At 36.2% G+C, this 22,103-nt stretch overlaps 2 protein-coding genes across 3 annotated transcripts; one reads left to right on the forward strand and one right to left on the reverse strand.

Moving 5' to 3' along the window:
• The first annotated feature begins 716 nt into the window (after nt 1–716).
• On the forward strand, nt 717–12,823 carry LOC122046906 (protein IRON-RELATED TRANSCRIPTION FACTOR 3-like). Its single transcript, XM_042607857.1, has 5 exons — nt 717–904; nt 1,302–1,383; nt 6,432–6,550; nt 7,187–7,314; nt 12,185–12,823. The coding sequence occupies exons 2-5, from the start codon at nt 1,322–1,324 to the stop codon at nt 12,599–12,601; spliced, it is 726 nt and encodes a 241-aa protein (XP_042463791.1). The 5' UTR covers nt 717–904; nt 1,302–1,321; the 3' UTR covers nt 12,602–12,823.
• A 5,764-nt stretch (nt 12,824–18,587) lies between these two features.
• On the reverse strand, nt 18,588–21,806 carry LOC122046907. 2 transcript variants are annotated; one of them, XM_042607858.1, is made up of 5 exons: nt 21,584–21,806; nt 19,968–21,499; nt 19,493–19,891; nt 19,159–19,388; nt 18,588–19,082 (listed from the first exon to the last, which is right to left on the reverse strand). In XM_042607858.1, exons 1-5 carry the CDS (start codon nt 21,667–21,669, stop codon nt 18,831–18,833), a joined length of 2,499 nt encoding a protein of 832 aa, XP_042463792.1. In that variant the 5' UTR covers nt 21,670–21,806; the 3' UTR covers nt 18,588–18,830. The 2 variants fall into 2 exon arrangements, with proteins under 2 accessions (XP_042463792.1, XP_042463793.1); XM_042607859.1 differs by having other exon boundaries at nt 21,574–21,733.
• Nucleotides 21,807–22,103: the final 297 nt, after the last annotated feature.

Below are 22,103 nucleotides of genomic sequence, written 5' to 3' on the forward strand. Positions count from 1 at the left end.
ATGTACGAAACTTGGGTATATATATATATCTCAAATAATTTTAGGTAAAATGAAATTGGTGGTTCAAAATAATTTATTTTAACTTAAAAATAATCTTATGATCAAAATCTCAATTTGTGCAATTTCAATGGAACACCTAACTGCTGATAAATTTCACAAACAACATTTTAGGAAGTATGAGACGTTTATTGGGAATTTTTAAAACCCAAGGGTCGTTTGAAAAATATAGCTAATTTCCGTTACTTTTTTACACTTAAATTGATGCCGTGCAAATATAACAAATATGAACTACCGAGAACCAACGCGTCGCGCAGCAGAGCGTTTCCGCGTGCCGAGCATGCGGCCGACAAACTCGACCACAGGCCCTCCTCAGGATTCAACGTGCGCCTCGTCGTGGGCTCGTCGCACTCCATCTGATACCCGGCACGCTAATGGGGAGTAGGATGAATTTAAGACCCCACAAAACAGGCCTTTGGCAGTGTAACAGTTTGGGTACGAATACTTCAAGTGTGGAAGCAAGACCACGTGTACACCTTTTTCATCCTTCTGAATTCTTCTCCTACAAGAAGCATACCTACAGCCTATCATCGGCGTCAATTTGAATCTGATAAATTATTGGTTGAAGAGGTGGGGCGCCAAATCATACGGATGTGAGTGGCAGGTATAGTCGCGGGTAATATTGTAATTCTCGCTTAAGAACCTCCATTGGAGGGGCCACGGGAGCCGGGCAACCACGTGGAGGCCTACGTATTGAGAGCTCAAGCCGATGGAGAGTCGAGTGCTCGCCACACGCAGCACGCACGCTCTCTCTCTCGGTTTTATCTTGTTCTTATCTCCCTCTCCGCTCGTATTTTCTGCTGTTCGTGGCGTCAGGCTCGATTCTTCTTCTTAGGGTTCGGCGAAGGTAACTTCCCTTCCGCAGAACCTTTCTGTTCTTAGTTTTTGATTTCATTTTTGGTCGATCCCTTGCGCGATCTGGTTTATTTTGGGTGGCATATGTCCTTGGGATTAGAGATCGGTGGAGGACTGATCTCCATGCTTCTTATCTATACTTTTATCAACAGCTTTAAAATTTGATGATTTGTTCGTTTGAATCGGTTCTGAATCTACCAGGGAGAAATCCATGTTTTGCCCCTTCTTTCTCGTAGCAAACTAAGCATGAAATAAAAAGATCAAAGATTGTTCTCAGAAAAAAATTTGTAAAAATTATTTTTTCCTATGTTTCGTTTCTTGGTGATTAATCTTGGTAAGTTTAGCAGTAGAAATCAAGTTCTAACCAAAGAGCTATATCTCACTTGCAGACCTCCTAATTAACGCAATCATGGTAATGGAGTCTCCTATAGCAAACGGCACAAATGCTGGACCTGGGCAATCCCCCAACAGGTAGATGGTAGATAGGATTAAGTAGTGATTGTTTATTTTTTATTTTTTTAATTTTCAGTTTGAACTATAAAGGGTTTGTTATTATAAAAATACTAATGTGCCTAATCATGTCGTTTCCTGCATTCTGATAGTGTGGATACTGCTGTGCAGTGCTTAATTTGTTATCAAAGTATATGAACATTGCTTAATTTGTTATCAAAGTATATGAACATTCCTGCAAATAGCTGTTGGAAAGTTCTCCGAGGTGTGATGTGTCTTAATCATGTTGTTTCTTCATTCTGATTAGCGTGAAATACTACTGCACAGTCCTTAATTTGCTATTAAATTATGTGAACATTCCTGCAAATAACTGCTGGAAAGTTCTCCAAGGTGTCTGAAAACAGTGATGAAGAGATGCCCAATGCCTACTATTCTGTGAAGTATTTCAGTTCTTAAAACATGAAAATGAAACAAATAGAGATTACCATTCTGAGTCAACTAGTAATGAAGTCGAAATAAACATAGCCATGTGGACTTACCAATCTATTGCCTCCGACATTAAATAACTTAACTTATAAGTTTTTTCACAGCATATGTATCCGAAAATTTTTCTCTAGTAGGCATTTTGCAAGAATGGTGCAAACTCCAAGCACAATTGGCATAACAATCAATGACTTGACTAATATATGATTATGAGTTGAGGGGGTAAATTGTTGGGATTGTTGTAGTGGCAAAGCTTTACTGGCACAAAAAAATAGTTTATTTTAATTTTTCCAGTTTGCTTTTTCCTTGTGATGTTAGATTAATCCAATATAAAATAATAAAATGAAACCTATTTATTCATGCCTTTGTGGAAGTCACGTAAAACTTGTCCAACCACAACAAATCCATGTGGCTTCTAGATGTTGTTGTAGCACAGAGGTGTTATCATCTGAGAGGACGAAGGAGGATGATAGGTGAGGAAGCCGTCAAAAGGTGGTGGCCACGATGTATAAGTGAGAGGAGGGTGGCTAGGGGTTGTGTCGTTACATCTTTACAATTCATTATGATCTAAATCAATGCCTCTTATTTAGTCTATCGTTTTCAACCATGTTTTAATTTGTGCCATCGGTTTAGATCTAGCTAATTAAAAGGCTAGATAACATAGAAATTAATTTCTAATTTATATCGACAAATGACTAAACAAAAATTAATTAATTTTAAAATTATAATACTTTTAAAATTTTACAGCTCTTGTTAAACAATTTTCAAAAGTGTTTCTTCTCTAAATTAATTTTTACCTATTATAAAGTTAGTTTGAGTTTTTTAAAATTCTAAATTGAAATTTAATTAACCCTTTAACTAATTTTAAATGTTCACTCTAATTTTAATTTACAAATTATTTTTTATTTTGCAATTTTACATTCTAATTTTAATTAACTTAATTAGGTCTTCTATTCCATTTGAATTCTCTATTAATTAGTCAAACTAGTTTACTCTAAATTATTTGATAATTAATTTGGAGAATTAACTTTAAATTATCCACATGTTCACCTCAAGCTATATATCTCATGTTAAGAGCTTGAGCTTTATGTGTATTACTTTATATTTTCTTAGAGATAGTGTACCTAAGCGATCAACTTCTTTTATCCCTCATGAAGATTCCTCTTTATTAATTTATGTACATGAGTCTTACCTTTAATAAGGTATCAAGACTATCTTTTGTTCTACAAGTTGGGGAGACTATCCACTATTTTGTAAATTGTGGGTTTCACGAAAACTCTTGTATCACAGTTGCAATGTAATTTAGTCCCTTATAATTTTATATCTTATAATCCACCTTTAGACATTGGATTAGTTTTTGTTCTAATAGGCCACATTCAAGTGGTATTATTATAATCTCACTCAAAGGAACACCATCTTGAGGATCCTTCTTAACTAATTTCTATTGTGCATAGATTTATCTAAGTCGTCATCGATAGAATTGATTATATGATATACCCTCCTAGTTACAAGGAGTTATAATTCCTATGTTGATTACTTACTCACCTTCATAAAGCAATGAGCTCTACTGCTAGTGTATGTGCATTTTTTTTAAGGGATCAACCCACAAGAGTTAAAGCATGTTGATCACTTATTTTGAGATAACGATAATCTCAAGTGTAAGGATTAATTACACCTGTCTTTCATCAGACCACTATAAATACTAGGTAATGTACAAAATGAGTTCTTATGGTGAGTCATTTCCATTGTACTATTCTTTAACAATCCTATCTATGTATTTAACTAGAAATCATTGTGTCTATGGATGTGAGATCACGTATTGCTGTCAGATAAGAAACATAATATGTAGTAGTTATTTTGTGAAGGTGATGTTTAATCTCAATTAATCTCAATATCAATATGACCAAAGGTCAATCAACAGCATCACTTCTTGTTTTAGAATGGTTTCACATCTTACTTGACTGTCATTGAAGTGACAATAATATTAATACCTTTTATTACTATGATGGGCAAAGGGTCTATGTGTAAATATATAAGGGTAAAGAGCCTATTTATAATATTTTTTATTTTTGATATGACACATCTATAAAAGTAGAGGGGTACTAAGAGATCCTATGAGGAACAATTTTTTCCCTCAACATGGTATTAGAGTTAGCTCTCCCTCACCCTTATTCCATCCCAACATCACTATATAATTAGTCTCTTTGGCGCCAAAGATCTTGACGACTTCTCCTCCCTATGTGACTCCTTCAACGCACCTGTCTATATCCTCCACGTCGAAGCTCCTGGACGCCCATGAGGGGTAAGCTTCTTCATGTGCCCAAGCTGAAGCTCCTTTGCGCATATGTCGTCTGCATTGAAGCTCCCACATGCTTGTCTACATTGTTGATGCTAAATCTTCTAGGTGCATGCATCCCCTATTTTTGTTGCCTTTTCCAGCTGTTGATCACATGTCTATCTGCATGTTTGTGCTGTGCCCTTTTGCGTCATCTGTGCTGAATCTCACATTGATGTGTCTTCTGGCATTGTTGGTCTTTTCAATAGCCAACACTATGGTAAAGTCCCCTCTTGCTCGTGAGAGCCAACTTTAGCACTTCTTTGGTTTAACAAGGTCCTTCCCTAGATCTTTCCTCAAGTTATCCTTGAAGCTGAAGACCCAACTCCTTAGCAGGACCTTCTCAAATTCTTCATTTGGCCAATCTATTTCCAAAACATTCTGGGATCAGTCATCACCTTTCATCTCTTAAAATGTCAGATACTTGAGAAGGTCAAAGAGATCATTCTAATGGTCAAGTTCAGTCTAGTTCAACTTGTTTATTTCAACAAATGAGTACTTATGGCTCCTTTAGTTCCAGGTTTTTGTTGGTGCTTCATTTGAGCTATTCAACTCATCTGCTTATGGAGTTATCTGCACTTATTGTATGCCTGTACTTATTTTACGCCTCCCTAGACCCTTGATTCGCGAGCATTTAAGCATATGTCTGGTAACATATTCTTTTTCTTTGCTTTCACACTATTCACACATTTTAATAGTATCTTGATAGTCATTGATTCTTACTCATTGGATAAAGACATTGGAGATATTTCCTTTTCACCTATGTTATATCTGTATTTGATAACTTATACCCTTGAGTTTTTGTTGAGCTTATTATTTAACAGTAAACTTACTAGATCATTAAATTGTTCTATTAACTTTGATGTTACTTCCATTTCTATTTAGGATTTGAGGACAAGTAAGGTAAAATTGGCATCAGGCACGAGTCTCATGAGTTGTATGAGTTGCATGGCTTTATTGTCTTCGTCTCTCTTAGCTACACCTTCACCTTTTCAGATTCACAACCGTCTTAGTCACCCCTCTCTCCTAATCTTGAAGAAGATGGTTCCTAATTTATCTAATCTTTAAGCCCTTAAATGTGAATCATGTTAGTTAGATAAAGACACCAGGAACTCATTCCCTTGTGTTTAAAAAATTGTTTATGCATCATTTTCTTTAGTTTATTCCATGGTTTAAAATTTCCGACAGTATCTGGTTTATGACTTAGAACAATACAGTTTCAGTATCGTATCGTGCTATGCCGATATGGTTTTGGTACTTTTTTAAATATAAAATATATCAATTAAAAAAATATTATTATAACATTTGATTACTATAAATACTTACTATTAGGTTAAACTAATATTTTAAAATTTTGGATTAAGTAAAAATTAATTTAGGATTAACTAAAGTCTAGATATTATGATTAGGATCAAGTAGATTTAAATTAAATTGAATTTAATTTATTTTAATCAGGAGGAAATTTTTTTCTTATGTATTTAAGGAGGAAAGAAATAAAAAAAATTTAAAAATAGTTTTTTTTATGTGTTTCAGGATGAAAGAAATAAAAAAAGCTAAAATATGGGGAAGAATGAGAAAGAATTAAGAGGTGAAAGAATTAACTATTAAAAAAATAAAAAAATTAACAGTTAAAAAAATTGAAAAAAACTCAGTGGCCTAAAAAAAATAACTATTAAAAAACATAAAGAACAATTTTTTAAATTAAAAAAAAACTTCAGCTTTGCGTGACTGTCACAGTCTTGTGCGAGGCCTATGCGTGGCCGGCGGCCTAAAAAAGATTTAAATATTAAAAGACAAAGAAAATTTTTTAAATTGAAAAAAAAACTCGGCCTCATGTGAGGTGTTAGCACAGCCGTGGGGCTTTGCGCGAGGGGTCTGTGAGGCCTCATCGAGGTCTCGGGACCATCGCACGATAGTGCCATGTCCTACCTACCACTAGCCATTTCCCTAACATTTGATGAAGTAATACAAACTTAGATTAATCTTTGCCTGAATATAATATAGACAAATTTTCAGATAGGATGCTTATAGTACATGCGTTTTGGCTTTAAGTTGGTTTATAATTTTAGGTTAATGTTTCTTAGAGATGTAATGGGAAAAGATATAGAATATTCCTGGAAGTTCTCTTCTGACCATTTCATGATAACTTGCTTTTTTTTTTTTCTGATATTTTGTAAACAAACAAGGGTAGAATTTTTTTTTAATTATATATTTTTTGTTTTCCAATCTTAAAAAAAATATTCTTGTGTAGTTCAATTCCAACCAAAAGGAACTTGAAGAAAGTTTCAAAGAAAGAAAACAAGTCCTTGAGAGAGAAGAAGAAGCGTGATTACTTGAATGAGCTATTTATGGACCTGGCTCAGGCACTTGGTAAGTCTGATGGTGTCTAAACATGCTTCTACAATTCAGATAGCAACACCACTTTTGAAAAATCTGCTTGATTTGGCTGATGGCAATTGCTTTCCTTGGATCCTTGAATTGTTTGAAAAACTGAGACTTTCTTTTTTGTCACCAAGCTACATTCAAATTACTGTAATACCATTCCTTTTTCAAAAATTCATTTGAAAACACTAAAAATATATGAAATAATGAGAAACTAGGAAGGTAAAGGCTGCATTACTTGTATGAGCATTACTTTTGCCATTGTTAACTGGATGAAAAACTAACTAGTGAGACCAGCATGATATGTGACTCAAATGAGTACACTAGGAAATCATGCATCTAGGCCCCTATCAAACCATGCACCTATTATATGCACCCTTGCACAAATAAAAATACTACATTTTAGTTTTTATTCTGCTTTACACTTGTTGCATGGTATGAGGTTGTTAGTTCTAGACAGCTCTAATGTTTCTTTGTGAGAGAACTCTTACTAGGAAGGAATTGATGTGTACCACAATTAGGAATTTAGGCTGTTTGAGCTTGTTAATATTTTTTTTTCCCACTCCATTTCAATTTCCTATGTGTTTTTATAAGTTTATTCTGAAGAATTCACTTACTTTTCAGAACCAACACGGCTGAATAATGGAAAAGCCTATATATTGGTTGAAACAACTCGAGTGTTGCGGGATCTTGTTGCTCAAGTTGAAGCCCTTAGAAAGGAAAATTCTGCTTTGGTCAATGAATCTCAATATGTAAGTCCATATGAACCGTTAATCACAGATTCAACTGAAAGATCATTTCCATGGCAAAATTTTCCCTAAATCTAGTGGCATGAACATCAGAAATTTCAATATTCTTTTAGGTTGCACTAACCCTTTTTGAAATGATACTGTTGGCATGTCTACAATCCTCTAGTTAAAGGTTTTATAATTCAAAAGATTGTATCTTTAAAGGAATAATATTTTCATAAACACCCGTGACTAAATTTTAATTCTAAGACCTCTTCTGAAGCTATAACATAGATAGCAATTGACGTCCAGTTTGCTACACAAAATAGTGTCTCATATTCTAAAAAGAGTAGGGCATAATATTCACATAGCTAGTGAGAGCTTTGATGATTTGGCACTAAGGGCGATAATTTAATTTATGTTTCAAAAGGGTGTATTGTTAAAGGAATAGTATTTTCTTATGCTTGTGAAGATGGGAAAAAAACTTACGAATTGCAAATTAGATTGATTAATTGGAGTATTAGATTAATGGAATCATTTTATTAGGTTTTAATTAAGCCTATATAGATTATCTTATTTATAGCTAAGAGTTGATTGAAATTATTAACCTAAGTTTAAGTTTAATTAACCTAAACCTAAAGTTTCTTCTGCATCCACCCGTTTGCCCGCGATGTCCCCATCGCGACCCGTGCGCTCGTAGAGTTGTGACATGGGTGTGGCGTCCCTATCAAGACCCGACGCTCACGGCGTCCCCACCACAACTTGTGCGCCAACTGCATCCTAGCCGTGAGCAAGGTGCCTGTGGTGTGCCTGCCACAACCCGTGCGACTGCAATGTTCCCGCCGCGGCCCGCCGCGTCTCCGTCATGTCCCTGCCGTGGCCCACTGTGGCCCGCGCGCCTGCCGTGGCTAGTGTTGCTGGTGTCGAGCGGGTGCTGATGCCTGGCGGTGGCAGAATGATAAATTTCACTCATTTCACTTAGCACGGAACTAAATTTTAAATCATGCTTCTACTTCAACTGTAAAGCAAAAGGAAGGAGAGAAAGATACATTTATGAATTGAAATTTTTGACTCCATACCATGGCTTAGGAGATTTACTGCCCTTCTCTCTCTCCCTCTCTAAACTAATGCAAACTCAATTTAAATGGGATGGATGTCTATGAATACCCAATTATTAAGTACCCATTGCCTTGATTTGAAATTTTAAATGTCAGCTAGTATCAATAACCTTTCATATGTTACCGATGTTGGTTTCATCAATGAGTATCGTGTTGTGCGGACACTTGATATGTGCTAAGATGGTTCAAGTAATGTTTATTGATTTTAACTTGTTTGTCCAAAATTCTAATTGAATTGATTATTAAATCTATATAGTTTATTTTTCAAGTAAACAAGCGGAAGAAGATTAAATGATGAATCAACAACTTCCCCATTCCAATTGCAATCTCCATATATTCTTCTCTCACCCCATCCACTGCCCGACGCGACCCAAGATCATACATGCCTCCATTGAATAAGTACACTACCTTGTACCTTTTTCCATCACTGCATTATTATTCTAATCTTCTACGTTTATATACGCCACATGTGATAATGATGTGTATTTTTTATATTCTGGATATATAGTTTGATATATAGAGACAAAACTATGAAGTATAATCCTTATCCCAATGCTGACGTTAATAGAAAACTACTAAGTTATATACTTAAATTTCACAACTGACTGCCATGATCTAATATATATTTCCATGGACTAGAAACTATGAATCAACAAAACCTAAAAGACTAAAGCTTCAAATTCATGGCTTTGTTTAATTTCATGTCATCCACCAGCATCACGTGCTCAAAACATGACACCAAATTTTCATAAATAATTAAGGAAATTAATAACACTTGTTTTCCATGGGAAGCAGTGAAAATTGCAATTTTGCACCAACGATACCAATTGAACTAGACTCCTCAGTTTATTGTGAAGTACACGGCAAATGGTGTGTGATGGTGTGAAATGCTTCACAAATCTATGTATATTGACTTGGCTCTCGATAATCTTAAAGGGAGGTCATTGTATCAAAAGCTTGGGTCTTATTTTCTGATACCAAACTAGTGAGATCAATATTACTTCTACCTTCATTTTGACCATAAATCATATTGACTAGAGATCGGTGGATGGTCGCATGACACCGTTCATAAGTCTTTGGGTTCCATGAGAGTATAGTCACAAACTTAAAGGAATTGATAAAAAGTCAGCACCAAGAGTGGAGTTTGCTTCTTAATTTAACTCAACATGGGGAACTTACCAGATTCAGGCATAGCAAGGAAGAGCTATTTCTTAAAAATGTGGAACCACCACATTAACGACCCCCCTACAACGACCCCACGTCATATGGGTTAAAAATGTGGCAAGCGCATTGTGGGGCCTCTGCAGACGGTGAAACCCTGTGATCAACACCCGGATTGAGAGCTCTTTCTTGGTGGCATGAGTGGTAGTACACAATCGTGATTTGTCTAGTTGGTTTTGTTAGCAAACAAGACCTCACCGGCTAACTAGCTATGTAGAGGCATCCTTTCGTGGCCAGCTTCTTTGAGGGACTATGGTCGTATAGAGTCTATATGGAAGTTTGAGGCAATAAAGAGGTCTATGGTGCCCTTAGATGTCCTAGGTCACACGTGCGCTATACTAATGCATTCAATGTCTATTCTCTTGGTCGACATACTTGGGTAATCTTAATAAATGTCATCATGATGGGGATGGATCATTGCAAAATAAAGTTTTAAGGTTCTTTATCATTTAGGGTTTTAGAGTTGGAGTGAAAATATGGATGGAAGTGGAAGGATGAAAAGTTAAGTTCTGAATGACTTGCAAATAGAAAATTCACCTACTCTTGTGACGATTTATCAAGGTCACAATAAAACATTAGGTAGCAGAAAATAACAAAAGCATAAACACAAGCATTTTATAGTGACATAGACTTTTAACATGGTTCAGCATTCGTCAGGCTCCTATTCCACAACTTGTGATCCTTCGGTGGATCACTTCAAGAATTAGCTATAGTGTCTCCTTCACAGCAACACTGAAGGTGAAGAAATCTCTTCAAAGTGTCAAAGATAGCACAAAGAGGGTTACAACAAAAATTCTAGGCTTAAAAAAAAAGGCAAAATAAGAGAGTATTAATGTGAAAAGTATTTTGTTATTGTTTCTGATCTGTGGCCTCTTGAATCTTTAAAATTATATGTTCCTTGAAACAAATCTTTGACTTGATCTTGTTGAGTTGGCGCCATTAATTGACTGCTTTGACCAATTCTAGCAGGTCATAACTATTTCTTTCGACGTCTGTTTCATCTAAATTTTACCAGTCGATTGGCCATACTTACCAACCATCTAGACCTTCATCTGTCCATTCGTCTCCAGAGAGCTTCCCTCTTGTTCGTGTTTGAGTCAACTACCCAGTCTACTCAACCATCACTCAACTGAAGGACTCCTCCAGTTAATTGTTATGTTGACCATGATCAATTTAATGACCGAGCCCGCCTAAGTTGAGAACTACCATTGCCCTATGTGTACACATCACTCATCTCGCAACTCCCATGAATTCTTACCATGCCTTGAGGTCTTCTTCCATCAAGCTATCGTTCCACAGATGTACCAAATCTTGGCTCACTCCACATACTATCCTTTACGTTCGCTTATGTAATTCATCTCCTCGGTAGTAACACTCTGATGTTCCTCGTCATTCGGCCTTTCATATGTCCCATACCATCTTTTACCATGGACCCCAAGCCATCGAGCACCTTGGTCATGCCATGCCATGCCAATTCTCCAAGTCTCCATGTCTTTTTGCCTAAGTGTAATTTGTAAGATTAAATTCTGTGTAACTCTTTGATGATTTAGTTTGAAAATTAGCGATCAATTCAAAAATTCTTCAATTTTTTTTTTAAAAATTATATATTTTTAATTTCTAATAGTTGTTAACTGATTATTAAGATTGTTATAGTTATAATTTTAAGACAAATTGTTTTTTATTGACAGACTTTTGGATAATCTCATCTTATTTTGACTCTATAAAAGAAGTTAGAATTTCATGTATTAGATCAGCTTTCACTTGGTAATATATTATTTCGATGAGTTGAATTAAGATATTCAAGCATATATGGTACAATATTTTTGTGCTGCATCAGGTCTTCTTCTTAACGTGAACAAAGGAAAGCTTCCAAACTAATCCTCCATTCTTCTAGGTTAAGGGTGTGTTGGGAAGAAAAGAATAAACTTCATTCATCCTTTGTATCTTCCATTCTCCCTTTATTTTCTGTCCAATCTTTCCATAGTATTTTAAAGCCTCCAAGTAAATAAAACATTGTGAATAGGTGTGTAAGAAAGGCTGAGATGTGGTGTGGAAAGGCTGTGGTTCACCTATTTTTACATCAAACCTGTGGAATTTTGCTTCCAAGAGGGATTGAAAATCCTAATCCTAGAAAAGAAATTGTTTTTATATGGATTACGATAGAGCAATCGAATTGGATGGAAAGGTGAAGTGTCTGCGGAATACATGTATGTATGGTTCTTAGCTAATGATGATTAACCATTGTGAGATAGAACTATTAACTCGATGATATAACATAACTAATTGAAGTTTCACTTACATGACATTTCTTAAACAATAGCTACTAACTCAGAACATCATCGTTTCAATCTTCACACTTGAGACTTTTTTTTTTCGGCCCTTGAATTGTTTTGAGAAAGGAAGAAAAAGAAAATTTTGTAAACATCCCTTTAACATTCATTTGTTCTACTATTTTATTTTTGGACCACTTAAGATAACATAAGACTTTTTTACTGTAACATACTTCATGGATAATGGATACTTTCTAATAGGCATTTTGGCTTGAACTGGATTAGGTGAGGGTGGAGAAGAACGAGCTACAAGATGAGAAGAAAGCTCTGAGAGTGGAGGTGGAGCGACTCCAAAGCGAGTTAAATGAGATGCAGTCTAATTCTATGGGAGAGTGGGGCAACAAGTTAGACTTGGCGCCTTCAATGCCAGTGCAGACTCAGCAACAGCCTTCTCTCCCCCTCTACGACATTGTGGTTCAACAAGATTTCAATTCCCTTCCGGATGCTGGATGTTCCCCAACCTCAGCAAAGGCACCCACATCAGTGAGTAGACCGCATGCTAGATACCCGACACCCTTGGATGCTTGGCCACTTGAGCTCCTCTCGAGAAACCAACGAGAAGCACATGAAGCTCAGCAAATCAAATGCACGAGCAGAAGCGGCGCGTCTACTATCAGTGGAGAAGGCATGCCAGGAAAGTGATCCATACTGAAGGCTTAATGGATGACTACTTTCTTTTGCTTGTAGTTGAATCTTGCTTTGGTAGGCTCCAGTTTTTTCATTATGTGATTCAAAATGCTCTTTAGCTTGCATTAGAACTTGTGTAATGCTGCCTTTTAAAATCCAATCGAGCATCTTCTGCAAGCATCTAGGAGAAGCATCTTTCTGTAACTTAATCCAATTTATTGGTTTATTGTTAGTTCATCCCCAGTCCCAGACCCAGTAAGAAAATTTGTCATTTCTTTTGCTGTCATTTATTAGATTTGCATGGTCCAATGTGTTTGTTCTTATGTTGATTGGATTGAATAGATGATTGGACCACTTGTCCTATCCGATAGGTTTATTGGTAAGCTTGAAACAATGACTCACTCGTCTTGCCTAGCTTGATCCCATGATTGGCAAGTTTGACTCAGTGTCCCACTTATCCGATCTTGACTCCATTAGTTCGTCTAGCCCGTTTGCCTTCGATCGTGCTAACCAAACTGTCTAAATTGACAAATTCATTGCAGACTTGCTCACTGGACCATCAAGTTTGTTTGGACCATTCAACTTGTCTTATGTACCTAGCTCAGATTTTAGCTCACTGGATCACTTTACTCAACTAGATCACTTACTCCATCTAGTCCAATTGGTTCGATTAACCCAACTAGACCAAATGGTCTGCTTAGTCTAACTCGCTTAATCAATTAAAGTTGGTGCTCAAACTTTAACTTTAGGTTTAAATGATAAGGCTTAATTCTTTGAGTTTAGAGACTACAAGCCTTGATTATAACTTTAGAATCATGAGTATTACAATTTGAAGCAATTGCCTGCTATTTAAGATGATTTTGAATATTTTTAAATTTAAGTAATTTTTGATCCAATTGATAATTTTTTATATTAAAACTATTCTATTTATAATATTTTTGATAAGTTGAACTGATTTATTTTGGTAGTAGCAACATTGTAGTTGATAGTGTTAGAATAAAAATATTTTCAGAATGATAAATTACTAATGTGTCGTTTAAAATTTCTAAAAGTAAAGACGTCTAATAATTAAGGGCACTTTGCCCTAAAAATAATCAAAACATAGCCAAAAAGAATGGGGGAAAAAATTAAGATTAAAATGAGTTCATATTGAATAGGATGAGCACGACTCATTGACTTCTATAATACAACTAAACTAATACACAAAATAAACTGATGCATTAGATCAACTCTTTCTACCAAGATTTATTTTCCATGCAAAGTGTTTTTATTTTTTCCTTCTAACAAACACAACACAACCATGTTCCATGTACTGATGTACCTCAACCTACCTTCTTCTAATTTCAGATCTCTAAAGACAACGTGAATCTCTCACCAAGCATGCCCAACACTTCCTGACTAGTTCTTTCTTGTATAATGGATGATTCCATAGCGCCAGTGGCCAATGCCCTCTCCACATTTATAAAAGCCATGCCGATCCACCTTGGTACTGCCACTACCACACGATATATATATAGGAGCCAAGTTAAGGTTGACTTAACTTGTAATGCTGAGCTTGCTTCTAATTCCACCATACCAAGATAAGAATCAGCTACCTTTCCACTCTTCTTATAGCTCAAAATTTCATTTGTGCACCACCCACATCTTTTGCCTAGGGCAATAGTGAGATTTCATCAACTTTCAAATGATATTTCTCTTTGTATTTTTGGGCTTGTTTACTCTAAAGAAAACAAAAATAGAGGGATGAATGAGATAAACAAATATGCATGCCCTAATTAAATAAGCTTCAATACACAAATATGTAATTTATAGATGGTAAATGTTATTTTAATTCATACTACTCATTTACTGGTTTTCTATATATCATTGATGATGATTGATCTTGTCTGAAGCCGTCGACGAACGAACCATCGGTGGGTTGGCATTGATGTTAACTTTATCGTCCATCACCTAGGAACAATAAGACTAGTAGAGAAATTCGTCAAAGCTTGAAGGGAAGTAAACAGGAAGGAGAGAGTTAGATGGTTGGGGGATTTCCCAGCACAACTACTCTTATGTTCAAGTAAGTTTTCGACGGGGGAGAATGAAGAAGAAGAAGAAGATGATGATGAATGATCAAGGGTTTTTGGAAGTTTAGGTCTCTGTACACATACCTGCGCCCGCAGGAGTGGACGATCTTGTATAGAGTTGTGATGATACCATCACATTCTCCACATGTTCCAAAATTTCCGTTTATGTTACCTACGTTTTCTAGAATAAATGGTTGTTTTTTTTCCACGTTTTCTGAAGAAAACAGCTACATTGTCCGTATTTTTTGCGAGCAATGGTACAAATATGAGGCTTGCTTGGAGTCGGGAGCGGTGTAGAGTCGAGGCTGATGTGGAGTCAGGAACATCATGGAGTCGGGGACGGTCATGGAGCCGGGAGTGGTGCAAAGTCGGGAATAGCATGGAGTGTTGGGAATAGCATGATGTCGGGGACAATCTGGAGCTAGGGGTGGCCTGGACCTTATGTTGACTTTGACCACTATTTTAGCAATATTATTGACTTCTCCTTAATCATGTGACACCCTCTTATTACCTCCTGTATCAATGATTTTTATTTGTTTGTTTTTTTGTGTGTGTGTGTATTCCATAGTGGTGCATATTATCTCTTGTAACCTTGTTTCCACTATCTAGTTAAGTCAGGCCAAATTATGGTATAACTATAAGGTCTTGCACGTTATTCCCATCCATGGGGGAACTAGTTAGTTTGTTACATACTGTATCCCACATTTCATTGTAGTTATTATAATTTTTTTTCATCTCTAAAAATCTATACTTCTTGATTCACTAATAGTCAGGTGGAGGAGTATTATTGTACATGGATCTTTGTGGTAGAATTTTTTAGTAAATTGTCAAATTATATTAGTTTTTTAGTAAATATATTATATGTTATTTATCAATGGTCATAGGATGAGACCACCCAAAATTAATTTTGCCACATTGTGCTCTAATTTTATTTTTATAGTAGCTATCTCAATCTTATAGCTCGACTAATTTTGGGATAGACGATCCAACATCATATTCCACCCACTAGTTAAATCCAGGAAGCACGGTGACTCCTAACATGACACCCTTCATCAGTAGTTCAATCATTGTAAGTGTACCCTACGTGGGAATTGAATCCTGATTATTTAAGAAATGTATCATGCCTTTTACCACCACACCAAGCCCTAGGAGGCTATTGTATTGTGCTCTATGAGTGGCATAGAGGTGATACATGTTAGTGCAATTGATCTTTAGGATTAACTTAAGTGGGTCGTTGATGCATTCATTAGTTGATCGGTTTTGATGATGTGGTTAGTAAAATCATTGGCATAATATTTAAAGTAAACAAAATTGATATGTTATGTTAGATATTGTTGGTATTGTTACTTGTGTTGAATGTGTAGATGTAAAATCTTGACAATAATGCAGGTGCACTTCGGGTAGTCTGGTAGACAAGAAATCTTGTAGGTGAAACACTTGACTAATAGAACTTGAATAGACTTTGGTAGATGGAAGTCTTTAAGTTGGAACTACTAATAGATGGAAGTCTCAAAGCTAGAACTCTTGATAAATGGAAGTCTCATAGGTCGAATTCCTAATAGATGATAGTCTCAGAGGTGGAACTCCTAACAGATGGATGGAAGTCTTAGAGGTGGAACTCCTAACAGATCGAAGATCCAAAGGGTGTAAATTTTTGGAAGGATAAGAAGTTCCAAAGGTGAAATTCCTGATAAGTTTGACGAATGTTGAAGATCATCTAAGAGATATTGGCTTAGGCAACCCAATTTGGGCAAAACTCTATGGATAGAGGTTTGTTGAGAAGTTTCAAGGAGAAAATTATTATCAATATGAAGATATGTGAGATGAGTGATCAAATGAAATATATTTTGGCTTTTAGGTTGTAGATTTTTACTTAGGAATGCATTTGACTAGAAAATAAGTGTTCTAGGTCAAACTCGACGAATTTACTTGAGATCAAGCAAGATACAGTCAACTGATTATTCAAGTTGATGATGTAGTCAATCATCAACTTGTTGTTTGAGAACATAAGAGTTTTCTAGTATGAATTGAGTGGACTAATGACAAAACAATTAACTAAAGTTGGTTGGGTTGACCATTGAGTCGATTAATATGTATTTTGAGTTTGAAATTGATCAAAAATTATTGTATAACTTTGCTTGTTCAAGATAGGTTTGTGACAGTGGATATCAGTCAACTAAAGACACTTGTAGTCAACTAAAACCTTGTCAATGATGAAACTGAAAGGTATATCTAAGTGAGTCTAATGGTGGTGCAAATAATCAACTGATAACACATTCATCTGAATGATCTATCTGAGTCAGTTGATTGATGGTGTAAACAATTCATTCATGACATAGTCAAGAACAAATCACAAATAAAAAAAAGTTATGAATAAGGAGGTCAAGTTTGAGTTGACTAATTGAGTAACACTCATTGTGGATAGGGTGAAATCAGTGAATCAATCAACTAGTTGAATTTATTCAGCTAACTGTTAGTCATCTGGTTCACTCTATAAATATCGAGCGAGTATATTTTGAACACAAAAATTCATTCACATCTTATACTCTTTATTGTGCACCAATTGCTCTTATTTTATTGTTATGAAATGCTACACTCAATTCTTATGAAGGCTTCTTTGGTTAGGTTATTTTTATTATAGTTTTTCTTGTTCTGCATGGTACGAGGTTTCTCTATTTCTAGAAATAACTATTTGATTAGTGTATTTTTTTTTTAATGATTGTTGTCATTCTCAAAAAGAAGTCTATAACTAATTCTCTTGATTCCATTTGAAACATTTCGAACTTCGAATGAAATGCTTAAGTGACTGCCTTTTAATTTTTGTTGTACCTTGGTACATTTTGTTTTCATGGAATCCTAAAAATATTTGGTGATATCCTTGCAATGCATAATTTTCAAGATTAAATAATTAATAGCTTTGAAAGATATTTTTTTTTTGCTTTAAGTTCATAACCTCAAATTCTGTATTTTGTGCATCTATCAACACAACACTTTTTACTTGTTCTGGTATTCCAAAAACAACAACTATTTAATATTTCTCGGATCTTACAAAATTTTGCATGAGCATACTCCAATGGTCATAGTGACTATCAAAAAGTGGAATGATTGGTTGTATAAAACTTTTAGAAATTAATTTCACTTTAACTTTTCTTGGAACCCAGCCCTAATACTATTAATAATAACAATATAATATAAAAGTTTTGCACAATTGCATAACAATATGAATCCAAGAGCATAGAGAAAGGAAGGTTCATAATTTTTTCTTAATTCATGGATAAACAAACAACCAATAAATATACCAAACCATAATTGAAAATAATATGAAAAATAATCATAAACCCTTTGACTCATAATCTTGAAACATTCATTTAAAATAGTAACTTCTTAATGATGAAACATATACTAACCCACTATCTTTTTAATTCCTTAATTATAACCTTATGGCTAAGTAAACAAACAACAAAGACAAAGTAGGACAATCCACATACAAATTATTAAATTTTATCAACATGACAGTTAAATAAAGTCATTATGATGGTCGGTATAAACTAGATACCTGGTGTCAACTAAAAAAAATCACTATAGTAGTCATCGTGTTCCCACGACAGCATGTTGGACTTCGGCCAAAGGATTACTCCATTGTGGAGTCCTCAAGCTCAAGTTTTGGTCTTAGCTTGATTCTAGGAAAGTGAGGAGTTCAATGGATCAAAGGGGGCTGAGTATCCAATATGTTTGATGCTATTGACCATTATGTTCTTTTTATTTGGTTTGCCATCCTAATTTTTGGAACTTCTTGCTTGTGTTACCTCTACATGTCTATCATTCTTTCGCTAGAACGACATTAGTCACTCAGCTTCTGCTCTATGCAGGACCCAAAACAATAACAAATCAATAAGACTCAATCTCAAAAGTTCTATGGCACAAGTAAACAATTCAATAGAAAAGGCAAGAATACCAAACCCAAAGTATATAATTCAGACTGTAACTCGAAACAATTACCTGAACTTGCCTTTTGTTTTCGAAAACATCTCTACATCTAAAATTCTATTGTGGAGTTGTACATGTAATGGATCATCAGTCCCAACTGAACATTCATTTCTGAAAACATTTTCGATGGGCCTACTTCTGCTACATATGCTTTTGTGTAGATGTATAAGTAGAACAAAGTGACAAACTCAGGCAGGGAAGAGCAAAAATGAATTCTCCCTGTAAGCTTTTGCTTCTATAAATCTGATGTTGCTCAACTTTGCATGACACCATACCAACTGTTCAGTAGTAATTCTAGACATTCGCATTACTCTTGCTACCAACTTCAAGTCAACTTGAGAAAAGAAGAGTTCTTGATTGGATCTGTCATCTTTAGCCTTCTTGAACTTCTTCACAAGGCAATTCCCAGTTCGTAAAATGTCTTTTAGTCGCTTCTCTTTCTGCGCCACAACAAACAGCAGGAACAACAATCAGATCATAAATAGAATGAAATGCATCCTAGACTTTGCCGGCTACCTTGTCCAAATTGATTTGGATCTCTTCCATGAGCTTAGAGTCTGTAGGATCTTCAAGTTCAGCATGAGCTCCCATTAAAACTTTCAAAAACCCAGGAGTTTCATCCTTGTCTGCCTTCACAAACTCCCAGAAGATCCTAATTGACTCCTCCATGATGTCTTCAAGAGTTTCAATTGTAACAACAAAATTTCCCTTGCTTTTATCCTCCAACTTCTCCTTCAAGGTATCCTCTGCGATAGAATGAATACGCGTCACTTTGTTGTTTTTGTACTCGTTATATCGAACTACTAAAAGAATGGTGAACTATCAATGATCCTCCTAGATCTTGCCTTACCTCTTACTTGTGGAACTTGGAGAAGATTCTTAACGAGGGATCGACCTTTGATGTAATTTGGCAATCTCGATCCTTCCAAAGACTCATCCTCAATGAACCTTTGCAGGATCACTTGAAATTGTTGGAGCTCATCAGCCACATGATTGTACTGATGCTCAAACTCGGGAAGCTCTCGAGCCTTTTCATACTGCCAGCGCAAGAACTCCCATGATAGGCATGTTTGCCCAACATAAACAAGTTCCAAATCATTCTTCACCTCCTTGATCAACTTATGGGTAGGATCTATATCCGTCTGAAGATTGCAAGACCATAAATTCTGAAGTAGTATGGATTTGATTGAAGGAACCATCAACCTTTTAGATCTCATCGATCGAACGGAATCCTTCAGATCGAGAAATCCTAGCAGAAACAAACACAATGGAGGCAATGAATGACATGAGAAATTTCATTCAACTACTTGAAAAATATTACTAACCTATTGCGTTCACCTTCTGGCAGTTCAAGATGTCAAGCTTCCTCATCCTCTCTCTATAACAATTGTGGAACTCATGAAGCTCTTCCATAGGATCTTTGTGCAGAAATTTGTTGTTGATCTTCCATGGCTTAAGATCCTCGACTACTTTAGGGGCTACTGATTCTTCTAAGATCGTTGGCAGCCTAGCTTTTCTCAGTTCCATTTTGAGCTGCTCTATCAGATTCTCATGTTCCCAGAGGGTCTCCAACTCGTTGTACTCTTCATCATCCAGAGCAACAACTGGTTCAGTTTCTTTTCCCCCCAATCTATCCTGTGATACTTTCTCTTCCCTTCCGACTTCCTTATCAAATTTATCCCATTCTTCATCTGCGCTAGAAATTGTTCCAACAAGGCTATCCAGAGGGAGTTCAAAAAAGGTAGAACTTTCGGAGACTGTGCCATCAACACCATCAGTATCATCATCATCTCTTTTGCTTGTGTTTTGTTTCACTTCAGTTTCATGCTGCTCATCATCATCACAGGAATTCACATTCGCCAGTTCTGATCCTTCTTGCTTTTGAGCTGGAATTGATTCATCATCATGTACTTGATTGATGACGACCTTCCTGTAATCAGACTCGCAATCCGGTTGGTTTTCTGTTGACATGATCTGATTCTTGATCAAAGAAGAAAACATATCATCTGCTGCAACAGTTTCTGCCTCAGAATTATGAATAGGCTGTATCTGGGATTCTTCCAGACTTGTAGAATCAGCAAAGAGTAGTTCTCCATGAACTTTAATAACATCTTCTTGCGGTACATACTCGTCGGAATCGCTATCTGAAAAGAAACCATTACTATCTGAATCTAGAGCTAGCTCCTTGACAGAATAGCCGTCACTTGCACTCAAGGAATCAGTCTCCGAGTTGAAGCCTGAAAAATCCTCAAAAAACAGTCTTCCTTGAAAGGTTCTTGTAAATTTACCTGAGGAAACAGGCTCTTCTGAAGTCTTGTGCTTCAGAAACTGCCCATCTTCATCCGAGTGCACACTACCGCGACTGCTTGTGTTCAAACATGGCTTTTGCAAACCTTTGGACGTCACAGAATTAGAATCAATCAGTGCACAAATGGATTCAGCTTCTAAGTTGGAGCAAGAAAACTTTGTCCGAAACACTGTTGCTTTATTTGTTCTCTGAGCCTTCAACTCTGATAACTTCTTTTCGTCTAGATCCTCAATGTTCAGAAACTTCTCAGCCTCAGAACTCAGACTCGAATGACCATCACTGGATAAAATCTCCATGAAATTTGTCGACTTGCCATCCTTCATGAGAAATTCCTCTTGGTCGATGCCTCCATGAAGCTGATCCTTTGACCTGTCTTCCGAGGCAGGCTGCTGCTGCAGCTCCTGTTGATCGGAAAACTGATACTGAAACTTGAAACAGAGTGTCGATGGCTCTTCCTCCTCAACGGATTCGTCATTTCTAACAATTGAATCAGTGATTTCCTTCTCCATCAAACCATTTGCTCCCTTAAAATGATTTCCTTTCCTGGGTCTGCGAGCGGGAAATGGAAAAGAAAAATTAGTCCAATAACTTGCAAAATAATAAACAAGTTGCAGAAACCATACACGTTGTTACCGTAAGAAGTGCATGGCTAAGAAGCTGAACAGCCAAATTAAACAAGTGCTACAGATGAACCAACAGGAATCAATAAAGATTCCCATGGCTTCAGTCCTGTATTACTCAAGCCGAATCAATCCTGAGGAGGCAACCAGAGCTTTATTTGAGGAGAAGTAAAGGAGGAGACGGGGGATAAGAACAGGACAAAAAGTGGAGAGAAGTGTGGATGGGAAATCTCATTAATGAAAGTAAAAGGAAGGGTTCTTGTTTATCCCTGTGCGAACTGACGGCCAAATGGCGCCATTTACGAAGTAGGAATCGACCAAACGCGGTTTCCTTGTTTCCTCAGGAATCTCTGCAGGTCACTTTCCGTATCGGCTTTATATTTTCAGTGGCAAAGTTTTGTGCTTTTTCAGTGAAGTGTAAAACAAAACATGGAGGTGAAAGCGTGCATTTTACTTTATGGTCTTTTAATTTTTATTCTTTACAATTGATTAGCCCGCTCAAGATAAGTATATATGTACGTGGACGATTTGAC

The sequence above is a fragment of the Zingiber officinale genome, chromosome 2B (genome assembly GCF_018446385.1).
Source record: "Zingiber officinale cultivar Zhangliang chromosome 2B, Zo_v1.1, whole genome shotgun sequence".
Taxonomy (NCBI): domain Eukaryota; kingdom Viridiplantae; phylum Streptophyta; class Magnoliopsida; order Zingiberales; family Zingiberaceae; genus Zingiber; species Zingiber officinale.